At 51.6% G+C, this 14,746-nt stretch overlaps 2 protein-coding genes across 4 annotated transcripts in view; both read right to left on the bottom strand.

Annotated features, from left to right (window-relative positions):
• Nucleotides 1–722: 722 nt before the first annotated feature.
• On the bottom strand, nt 723–9,899 carry DNAJB2 (DnaJ heat shock protein family (Hsp40) member B2). Of its 3 annotated transcripts, none has more exons than XM_004376340.2 (9): nt 9,405–9,759; nt 8,692–8,801; nt 7,086–7,139; nt 6,806–6,928; nt 5,717–5,809; nt 5,421–5,523; nt 5,174–5,244; nt 2,786–2,989; nt 723–1,648 (listed from the first exon to the last, which is right to left on the bottom strand). In XM_004376340.2, exons 1-9 carry the CDS (start codon nt 9,467–9,469, stop codon nt 1,638–1,640), a joined length of 834 nt encoding a protein of 277 aa, XP_004376397.1. In that variant the 5' UTR covers nt 9,470–9,759; the 3' UTR covers nt 723–1,637. The 3 variants fall into 3 exon arrangements, with proteins under 3 accessions (XP_004376397.1, XP_004376396.1, XP_023587102.1); XM_004376339.2 differs by adding an exon at nt 9,777–9,899 and having other exon boundaries at nt 895–2,989; nt 9,405–9,505; XM_023731334.1 differs by lacking the exon at nt 5,717–5,809 and having other exon boundaries at nt 895–2,989; nt 9,405–9,762.
• The window catches only part of LOC101343251 (tubulin alpha-1D chain-like), a 15,447-nt gene continuing 10,200 nt past the window's right edge, over nt 9,500–14,746 (bottom strand). Inside the window, exons 5-7 of the mRNA XM_012555538.1 lie at nt 9,777–9,931; nt 9,609–9,681; nt 9,500–9,505 (exon numbers count right to left, since the gene is read on the bottom strand). Coding sequence (XP_012410992.1) covers nt 9,500–9,505; nt 9,609–9,681; nt 9,777–9,931 — 234 coding nt within the window. The remainder of the gene's footprint in view (nt 9,506–9,608; nt 9,682–9,776; nt 9,932–14,746) is intronic.

Below are 14,746 nucleotides of genomic sequence, written 5' to 3'. Positions count from 1 at the left end.
GGAGGGGCACCTTTCCTCCCTGAACTTTGATGAGCTTGGGGTCTGGACCCTGGGTGGGGTGTACTTGTGCCACTCCAGGTGGGGAAGGCAGGCCTCTGAAACTCACCACTGGCTGTGGAGGGGCTCAGCCAAACCATTGCTGAGTGGATTCCAACTCCTAGCGGACCTATAGGACAGAGTAGAACTACACCCACAGGGTTTCCAAAGCTGTAATCTTCACACAGAAGCTGACTGCCACATCTTTCTCCCTCAGAGCGGCTGGTGGGTTTGAACCGCCAACCTTTTGGTTAGTGGCCCAGTGCTAACCACTGCACCACCAGGGCTCCTTCTATGGAACTTAGGAGTGTATTTTGTCAAAGGTTTTCACCACATCACACCTGCTTCCTACTGTCCCCATGCCTCCCATCAAGTCTTAGCTGAGTCTGGTCCTGGCTCTGCTGTGGAATACTGAGCAATGGGTCCCCGCATAGGGTAAACAACTGCCTGGGGAAAGTTGTTCATGAGGCCCCAAGAGGCAAAGGCAGCAGAATGTAAGCATTTCTCAGGATTCTGCAACATACTTGGGGAGGGCAACCTGATATAAAAAAGGGGACTTTCCACCGTCCACTGGGAAGGGCTGCACCTCTAGCTATCTGGGCAACAGAGGGAAGTGTGAGGCCTGAAGTGTTGTCCGCTGGTCGTACAGGGCCTTGCCGGGTCACCCAGAAAAGGAGGAAGACACCGCACCACCATGCTCTCAGAACTCAGCTTTATTGACTTCCAGTGTTTCCCCCTCGGTCTGCGCTCAGCCCAGCGGGGGCTTCGATAGGTCTCTGAGGTTAAATGTTACAGGAGCTGATGACACCCCGCTCCCCTCCCTGGCCCCTAGGCTCCCCAGAGAGGGAGGAGGAGAGGCGGCTCGTCTGCAGTGTTGGAGAGAAAGAATGCGCGGCAGGGTCAGAGGCCAGAGAAAGGCATACAAGCAGCAACATGCCCGGAGCTCCCCATCACACGGCCACCCCCGCCTTACGTACACCCTCCGCGGGGGCGGACACCCAGGGCAGCTCTGCCAGCCCCGGCCCAACGCCTTCTGGGCCACGCCCTGCCCCGTTGGTCCTGCCGGGGCCAGCCTGTTCCTCAGAACTTCGACTGCCCACGGGAGATGCTTCGGCTTTGACTTGTACACTCTAACCTCGGCGCTAGTAAGAAGTGTCAGGGGAACCAAGACTCGACCCATTACCCCTTAATCCACATTCTCACCACCTCCTCCAGGGACAAATCACCTGACAAGATTTGCCCATCTCACTCCCACAGCCAATGAAGGGCCGAACTGGGCCGGAACTACATGTCCCAAGATGCACAGCTCCACAACACGCACCGCCGCCCGCAAGCGTGGACTATCAGATTCAGAAATAAGGCAGGGTGCGTTGCATTCTGGGACATGTAGTCCCCAAGAGACAGCACCAAACACCTAATGAAGAGTTTACAGGCTAAGACTACTGACGCACCGCCTCCCACCCGGCCCCGCCCACCACCCAGGCCCCGGCTCTACACTCTGGGGCGGGTGAAGGAGAGGAATGAGGGTCCCCTCCCAGCGCACAGGGTTGGGCGCTGTCCCGTTGGAACTGTGCAGCGACTCTGGATCCCGGACATCCAGCTCAGAACACATCTGAGGAGAGAGCGGGGGACGGGTGACAGGAGAGTGGGTCAGCGGAAAGCTGTGGAGGTAGAGTTGAGCATGCAGGCCTGGGCTAGCCCTGTGGCCTCTCCCTGCACCCTGGGAGGGGGAGTTGTATGGGTTAATAATCCCCTCCTAGGCCCCCCTCCTGGGTCACCTTGGCCCTATCCCACCTCTCCCAGGTCAGCCAGCCTCACTTCTGCCTAGTCCCAGGGCTGGGGGGAGGTGGAGGTAGCGACAGGCAGGGAGGAGGAGTGGACTCCGGTTCCAAATCTATATGGCCAAGAGGCTCCTGCCCCATCAAGCTAGCCTCCCCGGAAGAACTTACGGCCCTACCGGCCCCAGCATCTTCCTCGCCACCCTGAGGCCTTCTTGAGGAAGAAAGGAGGAGGGAGTCCTAGCCAGAAGGCAGTGAAAGCAAGCGATGTAGCTGGCAGGGAGTTGGAAGAAGAGTGAGAAGCAACAGCAGCACCAGAAGGGAAGCAACAGAAACAGTCAGAGCTCAGCACTGCACAGAGACCAAGGTGGGGAACTGGACAAGGAGAGCAGGAGACTCCCCTCAGCCAGCACTGCTGCCCGGCATAGCTGCCGTCTCGGGCTCAGAGAAACCAGGCCAAGTCCTCCTTCCTCAACCTCTGTCAGCAGCACAGGCAGCTGGGGACCTGGTCACCAGATGCCCAACCGAAACACGAATGCCCCTCAGAAGCTCCCCATCCAGTAAATGCGTCCTGGCTCTCAGGCCCTTCCCTGCCCTGAGGCCCCCACCTGGGCTTCACCCAGGGACCTATCAGTCCTGGGCTGAGCACAGAAACACAAGTCCACACTAGCGTGAGGGTGGGCCTGGGAGGGAAACTGGTGGTGGGAGCATGGGGTTGGTGAGGGACTCCTGAATTCAGGCCACACACCTCTCTGCTCCCTGACAGTGAGAGACGGACCCCTAGTGAGGACTGGAACCAGGTCAGGTTGGGCCTGGTGTTCAGAGGATGAGGCAGCGAGAGGCCTTCTCCTCCTGAGCTGGGCTAGGCTTGGCTCCCTCACCCCTTGCACCCTCACGGGTCCCCCCCACGCCCAGATTTTGGTGCTGGGCCTTGGGCCGCCCCTGCTGTCGTCGCTGTGCCCCCCGCCCACCTGCTGGTTTCTTCCCAGCTGCCTCCATCTCTGACAGGCTGTAGGCCATGGCAAGCTGCAGGTCCTCGTCATCCTCAGAGAAGTCATCAGAGGGGTGTGAGATGGGTGTCTGCTGGACCTGTGTGCCCCCAGACCTGGAGGTGACCGACTGCTGCTGCTCACGACGGCTCAGCTCCAAGCCCAGCGCCAGGTCGTCTGGGACACCTGCAGAAGGCATGGCCACTGTGAAGCCCCCTGACCCAGGCCAGGGGCATGTGCCAGGCTGCCTCATGCAGTAACAATGTGGACACTTATAGCCCTCCTTCAGGACTGGCACACATGGTAGTGGTTATGAGCACAGCAGGTATTCAGCTCTACCAGGTACTACCTCCTGTCTGCTTGGGCAAGTTACTCAGCCTCCATAAGCCTCTCCTTCTTCAACTCTAAAATGGGAATGATGATTTAAAATAAAAAAACCCATTGCTGTCGAGTGGATTCCGACTCATGTTGACCCCATTGTTACAGAGTAGAACTTCTCCATAGGATTTTCTTGGGTGTAATCTCTATGGAGAAGTCCCTGGTTGGTGCAAATGGTTAAGCACTCAAATACTAGCCAAAAGGCTGGCAGTTCAAATCTTCCCAGAGGCACCTCAACCCCAGGGCCCGAAGCCTTTTCCCTAAACAACTCCTCAGGCCTGGTGATCTGCTTCCAAAAGGTCACAGCCTTGAAAACCCTATGGAGCAGTTCTACTGTACACATGTGGGCTCAGCATGAGTCAGAACTGACTCCGCAGCAACTAACAACAACAACAGTCTTTACAGAAGCTGACCACTTCTCCTCAGTGCCACTGGGTGGGTCTGAACTGCCAACCTTTAGGTTAGTAGTCAAGTGCAAATCATTTGTACCACCCAGGGACCTGGGAATGATGATAGTGCCTACATAATGAAATCATTTTTTAAAAAAATCTGTTGCTGTCAAGTTGATTCCAACTTGGGGGTTAAACCCATTGTTGTAGTCAATTCCGACTCATACCGACCCTATAGGATAGAGTAGAACCGCCCCATAGGGTTTCTGAGGAGCAGCTGGTGGATTGGAACTGCCAGGATTTTGGTTAGCAGCTGTAGCTCTTAACCACTGTGCCACCAGGGCTCCCATCAAACCATTATAAGGATTAAATAAAATAACCCATGTGAACCACTTAGTACACAGTGCTTGCTGTGCCTGCAGGCACGAAAGGCTAGCCGTGGTGATAATCCTGTACAGTGTGGTGTCGTGGGAAGAATTCAGCTCTCAGAATCATCCACGCTGAGTTTGATTCCTGGCTTTATCCCTTATTTTGTAGGAAAGAGCCTTGGGCCTGGGGCTACTTGGGAGTTAAACCCATTGCTGCGGAGTCAATTCCAACACATAACGACCCTATAGGACAGGGTAGAACTTCCCCATGGTATTTTCAATCACCTCATATGTGTGAAAGCTGGACAATGAACATGGAAGACTGAAGAAGAATTGATGAATTTAAATTATGGTGTTGGTGAAGCATACAGAATATACCACGGACTGCCAGAAGAACAAATAAATCTGTCTTGGAAGAAGTAGAGCTAGAATGCTCCTTAGAAGGGAGGATGGCGAGACTTTGTATTATGTACTTTGGACACGTTATCAGGAGGGACAAGTCCCTGGAGAAGGACATCATGCTTGATAAAGTAGACAGTCAGTAAAAAAGAGGAAGACTCTCAATGAGATGGGTGGCTGCACTAAAGGGCTCAAACATAGCAACAATTGTGAGGATGGCACAGGACCAAGCAATGTTTCGTTCTGTTGTACATAGGGTTACTATGAGTTGGAACCAACTCGGCGGTACCTAACAACAACAGAACTGCTCCATAGGGTTTCCAAGGCTGTAATCTTCATGGAAGCAGATTGCCACATTTTTCTCCCGAGGAGTGGCTGATGGGTTCAAACCACCGACCCTTCAATTAGTGGCCAAGCACTTAACCACTGTGCTACCAGGGCTCCTTACTTGGAAGTTAGGATCCCTTAATCTTGCTGAGGATCAGTCTCCTCCATTGAAAAATAGGGCCAATAGCACCTGCCCTGCTTATTCTCCTGGGATATTTTAAGAATAAAGGGGATACTGTACATGTGCAAGGGCTTTAAAAATAGTAAAGTGTTTTGCAAATGTAGGGCACACCACTAATTATGATGGTGAGTAGCTGGCCCTTCTAGAGACTCCTCACTTCCCTGTCTCTGCCCCTTGCTCAGGATCGCCATCTCAAATCCTGCCAATCCTGTGACGGCCATCCCTTCCCTGCCCAAGAAAGTTCAGAGAGGAGCTATTTGGGGAAGAGGCTTTGGGCCCTGGGGTCGGAGCTTCCTGCTGGGGGACGGGTAATAGGACAGTTCCTCACCATTGATTGTGACTGACTTCAGCTGCCCGTCCTCCTCCACTTCCACCCGTTCCTGCCCGTTCTCCATGATTCTGTGGGAGACAGCACAGTTCATTTTCTGAACCCTGCAGGCACTGATCCAGGCTCTGGGCCGCTGAGTAGACAGGGCAGACGGGGCTGTGCCCTCAAGGAGCTTATCTTTTAGCTTATCCCCTCACCCCAGCTCCCAGGACCCTCCACCCTGCACAGTCCCAGCAGGAGCCCTCACCTGCGTGTGGTGATGCGGCGTCCTTGGACAAAGGTGGTGGATGTAGAAACAGAGCGAAAAGCACCAGCGCCAGGACTGAAGGAGAAAGATGAGGAGGAGAAATCTGGCATGGAGACAAAGGAGGAGGAGAAGAGGTTGTCAGACCAAGTTGTATGCTGTGTGCTGCAGTCACAAAGGGCCAGGGAACTCTGGAGGCTCGAGATACATAGGAGAGAAGGCTTGGAAAAGTAACCAGCTGCTGAGGTCAGGGGTTCCAGGCCCCAGAACTTGCAGAAGTGGGGAGGTTCAGCACTTACCAGAGTGCCCAGGGAAGGAGGAAGAGAAGGTAAAGAAGGGGCCGGAGTGTCGGGGGCCCCGGCTCTGAAGCTCTGAGAAGGGGCCCAGGTCATCTGCAACAAGTAAGCAGACTGCAGTCATCTGGTAAACAGTTTTCCCCCCAAAATGTGTGAACTCTGCTTTTAAGTCCAAAAATATAAGCTGTTGAGCAACTGGGTATATTTCTAATTTTTTTTCTTGGGTTTATTTACAAATTAAATTCCTTTTTAATATTGTTTATGAAAAGCTAGACTATCAATACAATAAAGAATACCAAAGAAGAAAGAGAGAAAGGGGATGAAGGAGGGAGAACAGTGGGCTCCTTCAGAGAGGATAAGCAGGATGTGATGTCAGGTAGACACAGCTTCGGTCCCAGTGCTGCCATTTGCTGTGTGACTCTAAGCAAGTTACCTGACAGTGCCTCAGTTTTCTCATCTGTAAATGGGGACAAAATTATCCACTTCCCGTGATTCATTAAAGGATCAAAGGATTTAAAAAACTTGGCACATATTAATCATTCCAAAAACTGGTATGTGTTGTTGTTTGCAATTTTATTATTACTGTCAGATGATGCTTTGAGTCTTGCTTTCATGGCTGTCAGTGTGGAGAGCTAACAATGTATTACTGTTGTTCCCATTGAATAAGGCGGGTCACTATAGGGTCATGTGGGTCCTGGCATGTGTAAGGTTCTTTCCCAGTGCTCACTGGACCAACCCCCACACAATCTTTCTGCCTGTGGAATTCAGCTTCCCTCTCAGCCTCATCAGGAAGGACCGATCACTGGAGAAGGATATCGTGCTTGGTAGAGGGTCAGCAAAAATGAGGGAAACCCTCAGTGAGATGGACTGACACAGCAGCAGCAACAAGGGACTCAAACATATCAACAATCATGAAGATGGCCCAGGACCAGGCAACATTTCATTCTGTTATACATAAGGTCGCCATGAGTCGGAGCTGACTTGATGGTAACTAAAACAATTCGGCCTCCTGTCTAAGGGCCTCCCAGCTGAGGGATGGAGAGGCCTGGAGGGGAAAGTTGAGCCAGGCATGTATCGCCTAAGTCCACTTACCAAAGAGCTCCGCAAAAGGGTCTCCACCCCCGAAGAACTCCCGGAAGACCTCCTCAGGGCTGCGGAAGGTGAAGGTGAAGCCAGGCCCACCACCGCCAGTTTCATCCCGAGATGGGCCAGTTCCTTGAAGGAGAGGAAGAGTGAGGAGGGGGTATGGGGGGTGCATTTTGCCCTGTGCTAGGGGACCACACCCACGGCAAGGCCAGGAGCCTCAGAGAGCATCCCTTGCAAGTACCTGTCCCCCTCCACTTCCACCCCTAGGCCCCAGGGCTTCACCTACCTGCCCCAGTCAGCCCCTCCCGTCCATAGCGGTCATAGATCTCTCGCTTATGCTCTGGAAAGAGAAACCAGGTCATTGCTCCCTCTTCCTGGGCTGATGATCTCAACCCACCCCCACTTCCCCTCCCATGCTAGGCCCCTCAGAGGACTGCCCAGAAACTGCAGCTTGGGGGACAGCAGGATACACAGGGGACACAGGCTATAGATTTTAGCAGCAGCTAAGCCCTTCACACAGCTGTCTGTAAAATGGACATAACAGCACCTACCTCATAGAGTTGTTGTAAAAATTAAATGAGATAGCCCACATAAACTGCTTAGCACAGTGCCTGGCACATAGTAAGCATTCAATACTGAAAAAACCCACTGCCGTCGAGTCAGTTCTGACTCATAGTGACCCCATAGGGTTTCCAAGGCTGTAAATCTCTATGGAAGCAGATTGCCACATCTTTCTCCCACAGAGCAGCTGGTGGTTTCGAACCACCAATCTTTCAGTTAGCAGTTCATTGCTTTAACCACTACACCACCAGGGCTCATTTAAGCATTCAATAACTATTAGCTAATTATTACGTTATTATTAGTCAAGCCTCAGCCTAAACGTCACCTCCTCAGAGGCCTTCTGTGACCGTCCTAACAAAAATAGGTGCCCATTATTCCCCATCATTTCACCCTATGACTTTCCTTTGGAATACTCTTCACAATCTATAATCTTGTCTATGTATTTACCTGGTTATTGTCTGTCTTCCCTGGCCAGAATATGATAAACCCATCAGGACAAGGACAGTGCCTGCTTGTCCTTCACTGTCTTGCCAATACCCAGCAAGTGCCCCACACAGTAAGCATTCAGTGAATACTTTTTGAATGAATGAAAGACACATCTGGATTCATGTTCCAGCTCTGTGTGACCTTGAGCAAGTTACTTCACCTCTCTCAGCCTCAGTTTCCTTGCTTATAAAATGGGGGTGATAAAGCCTACCCTGCAAGATGGCTGTGAAGAGTCCCAGAGGTTACATGGGAAAGTGCCCACCTGTGCCTGGCACGGCGAAGGCTCACTTCACATCAGCTACCTGCCCTGTTTCCTTCCTCTTGTAGGGCCCAGCTGCTCCTCCCAGGCCCTGGGGAGCACTAGGAGCAGACACTGAGCATAGGGGGTCAGGGGAATAATAAAAAGGTGCTTTGCACATAAATTAAAAAAAAAAAAAAAAACCTCATTGCCTTCAAGTTGATTCTGACTCATGGCAACCCTGTAGGACAAAGCAAAGCTGCCCATAGGGTTTCCGAGGCTGTACGTCTTTACAGAAGTAGACTGCCACAGCTTTCTCTGGTGGAGTGGCTGGCTGGTGTGTTCAAACTGCCAACCTTTCAGTTAGCAGCCAAGCACTTAACCACTGTGCCACCAGGGCTCCTGACTTTGCACATACTTGGTGATAATTTGAATTGAAGCAAAGACAAAAAGTCCAGAAGTCCTTGTGGAAGGGGGGCACCTAGAATGCCAGGTTGGAAAAGCCATGGAGGAGACTGCAGTGAGGGAGGCATGGCTTTGGGAAGGAGTGAAATGGGGCCTGAAGTGGGGGTGATGTGCTGGGCCCAACTCTGACCCCCGCCCTTACTGTCGGACAGCACTTCATATGCCTCGGCCACCTCCTTAAACTTCTTCTCAGCAAACTCTTTATTATCCGGGTTCTTGTCTGGGTGCCACTGTAGAGCCTTCCGCCGGTACCTGCAGGAAGGGGGTTCAGAGGGGAGAATCAGGCACTTCCCGAAGACCCATCTTCCCATTAACCTGTTACTGTCTCGTCACCACTCAGCTCCTCATCTACCCCAGCTGCTAAGGCTGCCTCTGTTGCCAGGTTTTAATGGGGTCCCCCCCATCTCTCCTCGCTGCGTTCAGTGCTAGGAATACCTGTATTAGCTGTTGTTAATGCGAGGGTGAGTCAGTCGCAGCCCTAAACCCTCCCTGGGGCTCGCGGGGGCTTAGGGGTCTGCAAAACCTCAGGTTGGGGATACATGTGGCCACAAGGGCACAGGTGCGCTGGTCCCTCCTTGTCGCAGAGCCTGGCCATCTTTGCACGCAACCCGAGACAGCCCACATCTAGGGTTGAGGGTGAGAGAGTAGGGAGGGGAGGGGAGGGGAGGGGAGGGTGTGTTGGAGAAGGACCCACAGTGAAGCTCCCAGCAGAACTTCTCCGCTCTGTGGACTTTCTCCTTCTACTCTTCCTCCCAGTCTTCTCTAGGACCTGATTCCCTTAGCACTGCGTCTGAAAAGCCCCTGCTGGGGGCGGGGTGGCTGGGAGGTTTTCTGACGTGCAGCGGAGGCACTTACGCCTTCTTGATGTCATCAGCAGACGCACTTCGCGGCACTTCTAGGATCTCGTAGTAGGAAGCCATGGCAACTCGTCAAAAGTCCGGCGGGCCTCCTTAGGGCTGCAGGAGAGAAGTAGTCAGGCAGAAATCACCAACAGCCCTTTCCTGGGGCCGGAAATCCCCTGGGATGGCGGGGACGCTCCCAGATAGGAGCAGAGCTCACGGGGCTCAGTTTGCGGCCGGTGACTAGGCTCCCTCCGGCAAACTTATCGGCCGCCGCAGGCCGGAGCCGCGGGCTATCTCGGTGCCCAGGTCCGGGGAGCCCTATAGGAGCCCCTGCAGTCAAGCAGCCCGGCCGAGGTCCCCAGCCCCAGCTGGCCCCCGCCCGCACCTCTTCCTGCAGCGGCCCGCCCCTGCCCCCGCCGGGAACCGTCTTGCACCGACGCCCGGCTCGCGGCAACTGCGTAGGACCGCCGGGTCCAGCTGTGCGCTCAAGCATGCGTCAGCGGCACGGAAACTACTAGACACCAGAGAGGCCAGCTCCGCCTGTCACCCGGGAGAGGGGGCGGAGGGGGGAGGCGGGGGACTGCTGCTGCAAGGGCTGCCGGGAGATGGGCGGAGCCGGCTATTTTGGGCTAGGACCCTGACGACGTCACCCGGGATCAGACTTGGGAGAGCGCTGCCGGCCCCCTCCAGCCTTGACGCGCTCGCAAAATCACAGAGGCAGGGACGTCCCGCAAACACCTCTCCTGGCCCCTGGTCCCTCTGTTGCTTTCCTGTAAGCATTCTCTATAGTCGACGGTTGCTCACCCCAAAGGAAATCGGCACCTCAAGGACTCACAGACCTACCTCCCTCTGGGTTAACTCTGCCCCCGTCTTCAGATCCCTGCTCCAGCCCAGTTCTCAAGAGGCAGCCCTGACTTCCCTGTCTAGGTCAGCTCTGCCTTTTAAAGCAGGTCATGGCGTCTCCTTCATTACACTTGTCAGAGCTACAATTATTAGCACTGGTTTGATTATTTGATTAATATTCGCCTACCTCACTAGAATGCAGAAATCACAGGGCAATGCTGTCTGTTTTTTCTCATTATTGTGTTAGGGCAGTAGTCAGGGTTCAAAAATATCCCCTGAGTGATTAAATAGTGAACAGATGTAAGTCTGTGTCTCCCTTCAGGAACAACCTCCACTGACAGTTTGACACATTTGGGGGAGGTGCGCTACAGTAGAAGGGAATGCTCCACATTCAAGATGTTTCTTCCCGAACTGATCTTGAGTAAGTCTTTTCTACCTCAAAATTATTCCTGGGTTCAGGCTTCATGGGAGGATGAAGGAACCTTCCAGAATTGGCTCCTGGTTGATACCATCCAGTCCAGCCCACAAGTATTAACTGAGCATCTTCTACATGCTAGATACCGCCAGGATGTGTGAAGAAGAATGCCGCCCAATCCCTGCCCTCACAGCACTCAGACTCAATGAGATGCCAGCCCATCAATACAGCCTCCTAGGAAACCCCAAGGCTTTGGAAACAAACCTGGGTTTACAACCTAGCACTGCCACTTAGTAGCTGTGTACTTGGGCAAACCTCTGAGGACTCAGTTTTTTTCTCCATAAATATAGCTAACATCTAGGATTGTTTGAAAATCAAATGAGACGTGGTACATGGCAGGTGTTATTAATACAAATTCTCTCTGGCATTGTGATTATTGTTATTGTGTGCCATTGAGTCGACTTCCAGCTCATAGCGACCCTACAGGACAGAGCAGAACTGCCATGTAGGATTTTCTAGGCTGAAATCTGTACTGGAGCAGATCACCAGGTCTTTTCTCCTGCAGAGCCACCTAGTGGGTTCCGACTGTTGAACTTTCAGTTAGCAGCCGAAAGCTTAACCATTGCGGATAATGGTTATGTGAGTCCAGAAAAGTGCTTTTAGCCTGGGTGGCCCAGGAAGGCTTCACCAAAGAGCAGGGCTTGAGCTGGATATGAGAGAAAAGGGTAGTGGTGTGCATCTGTTCAGTTTTCCTGGCTGTCTAGCATCTGAGCTGCCTGCCTACGTTTGGGGAATTCCCATTGCTTGGGCCTTCATGGGAGGCAGGCCACCACCTGCCCCAAATCCCTGACTCTTGCCCTCCCAGACTTCTAGGCTATAAGGGTGCAGGCAAAAGACATAAGCTCTGCCAATCGGCTACTCCAGCTGGGACTCTCAATCTGGAGCAAGGCATAGAGAAACAAGCAGTTGAGACTGTGTTACTGCAGTTGCTGCGGTGATGGCAGAGCCAGCAGCGCCCTCTAGTGTCTGGAGGAGGAACTGCCAACCTCAGTGCCAGGGCAGGGGGTAGGGTCACTGCAAGGGGCTGAGGGGACGGGGGTCTCCCAGGCAGGTTGTCCTTTGCGCTCACCTTGTCTGCCTAGCTTCCCGTAGTGGCTGCCTGTTTGCTGAGACTTGCTTGTCAGACCTCGCATTGATTCTGTATGCTCTTCTGTGTTTGCTTTTTAAATTCACCAGTGTTAGTTTTTGCTGTTTACAAGTCTCTTGACTGGCCCAAAGAGTAAGGCTCAAACTTGGTACAAGAAGAAGGAGGAGATTTTATTCGGTCACTCCAAAATCTTCCAAATCTCTTTATTTTTCTGACTTTTCAACGGACATTTGTCTAGCACTTACCATTTATGAGCTATTTTTAATAAAATATTCTTAATAGAATTGGAATACAAAGAGGTTTAAGTCATAGTCCCTGTACTCAAGGAGATGAAAATCTAGTTGGGAAATAGACAAATGACAACCAGGGAGAAATGATATTGAACACATCTATCAGAAAAAGGGTTAATTTACTATGTTCACAAAGAATTTTAACAAATTAACAAGAAAGGACAAATAATCCAATATAAAAAATGGGCAGGGGGCACATACAGAGAGTAAATACTGGCTTTCATTCCTAACAAGAGAATTAAAAATGAAAGCTGCAACAAAATACATTGTTTCACTTGTCAAATGATTGACAAAGATCAAAAAGTTTAATACACTGTATGGGCAAGGCCGTGGATACAGGCATTCTTACACATTGGTAGTGGGAGAGTCATTTGGTATAAACTTTACAGACAGCAATATGAGGTATATCAAAATTAAACATGCATAGTGATTCCAATTCCAATAATTTTATGACTACATTGTGCAAAGAAGTATGCACAAGGGTAGCAACATTCTTTTTAATAGCACTAGGTTGGAAACGACCTAAATACTCATCTATAGCAGTCTTGATAAATCAGTGATGGCACACTATGCGATAGAATACTATGTAGTCATCAAAAAGAGTGCGGCATATCTACATGTATGGATATGGACCATCTTAGATTTGCTGTTCAGTAAAAAAAAAAACACGAGGTATAGAACAAAGCATATATTAAATGTGTATACACACACATTTGTATAAACATAGAATATCACTGGAAGGAAACACCAACAAAAAATTTGTTAACAGTGTTGGCTGCCAAGAGAGAAACAAGATGCCTAGGGCAAAGGGAAGGGAAGGACTTATTTTCTGTTCATAAATCTCTTTGGTACCTTTTTAAACTTTGACCCATGTGCATGTAGTAACTATTCCCATACATGCATAATTTTTTAAAAATCTAATTGGGGAAAGAGGACATCTACAGGAAGCTAAGTGCTACCGTACAAGGCAGCCCATGCCAAATGCCAAGTAAGTGATAGAGACAGACTGTGGGTGCCAGGAGAACCAGAGGAGGGGGAGGTCCCCAGGGCTGGATGGGTTCTGGATGGCTGTGACCTAAGCTGGAAGGAATGGCAACGTTTAGACAAGCTGGGGGAGGTGGCATTCCAGAAGGAGGGAATGGTGAGAACGCAATTGTGGAGCAGGCATATTCCTGACACGTCAGAGGCGGGGGAATGAATTTGTTGGGTGGGATCCAAGGGTAGGGAACTTGTCTCTTGTGTCTGCTGCAGGAGGTAATTGTAGGCTGGCTTCAGGAGTGTCAGAGATGAAAGCATTTCCCTGCACTGAGGGAGTCCCCAGGAGCCAGGCAGGTGGCACTCCCAGCTGCCTCATGAAGTTCTGGGTCACCACCCTCCCCCCACCCATGCCCAGTCCAACCCAGGCCTGCCCGTGCTCACCAGCAGAGGCATATCTGGGAGACCTCGCGGGGTCTGCGAGGAGTTGGCCGTAGAGCCACCCAGGCTGGGCTGGCTGGTACAGCAGGTGATAGAGCAGTTTGGGCCGCCTCTCTGGAGGCTCAGCCATCCCTGCAGGTGAAGACCCCACTGCCCTCTCAGCGCCCTCTCCTGGCCTCTCCCTGACCTTCACCCCATCTCAGGGGCTTGCCTGCCATCTCCTATAAGATGTCAGGGGCCCGTTCCAGAGGACACTGACAGTCCCAAAACCTGGCCCCAGAGAAGCCTCTGCCCCCTGTCCAGCCCCAGAAGTTGGGTCCCCACATCTACCCTATATACGCACATGTGCCCTCCACCCCAGCACCCAGGCAGAGGAGTGTCAAGCGTCACCGCCTCCCTGCCTTCAGGGTGTCTGAGTCATAGTCAGGGTGTCATAGAACTACCAGGCGTCTGGAGGGGTGCCTGGAACTTCTGTGGCAGGAGGTGAGGGCACTTGAGGAAAGGGGAGGGTGGCAACATAAACTGTCCAGGCAGACCTAGGTTTCAATCCTGCTCCATTTAGTAGCTGGGTAACCTTGGGAAAGTCAGAAAGTTCTCGAAGCCACATCTATGAAATAGGCGTTCATTAACAAGTTTATTCAAAAAATGCTGACTGTTTAATATGTGTCAGGCAACATTCTGGGTGCTGAGAGTAGAACGGTGGAAAACAGTCAGGGCCTTGTTCTCATGGAGCTTCCGTTCCAGGGAGTATAATAGTTGCATTTACCTCAGGATTAAGTGAGATAATATGGATACACGTCCTGGTACATAGTAGGTGCTCAATACACGACAGCTATTTCTTGAAGTTTAAAGAAACTTAAAGGGCTACCAAGGTAACCCCTCACTCTTCCCAAGTTTGAAACCAGCTGAGAGTGAGAGAGGAGTCAGACGGAGATTTAAAAGTCAGCCTTTTTTGTGGAATAAAGAAGAATGGATTGGAGGATATACCTGAGATACTCAGCAAAAATGGCTTCTGAATAGTCCCTCTGAATTAAATTACCATACACACACACTTATACAACTGCAGGTCTCTGTCTTCTAAGGACCCAGCCTGTCCTGGTAGGCTTAAATCCTCAAAGCTGAGTTGAGAACATTTGCTCTCTCTGGGTAAATAACTCCGAAAGAGAGTGAAGAGGGTGACAAGCTGGGCATACCCAGTGTCTTCTCTAAACCACCCACCATCCTGTTGCTTCCACTCCATCCTC

This window comes from Trichechus manatus, unplaced genomic scaffold, assembly GCF_000243295.1.
Source record: "Trichechus manatus latirostris isolate Lorelei unplaced genomic scaffold, TriManLat1.0 scaffold00041, whole genome shotgun sequence".
NCBI classification, from domain to species: domain Eukaryota; kingdom Metazoa; phylum Chordata; class Mammalia; order Sirenia; family Trichechidae; genus Trichechus; species Trichechus manatus.
The sequence above is the reverse complement of the archived record's forward strand: the minus strand, read 5'-3'. Positions and strand labels throughout refer to the sequence as shown.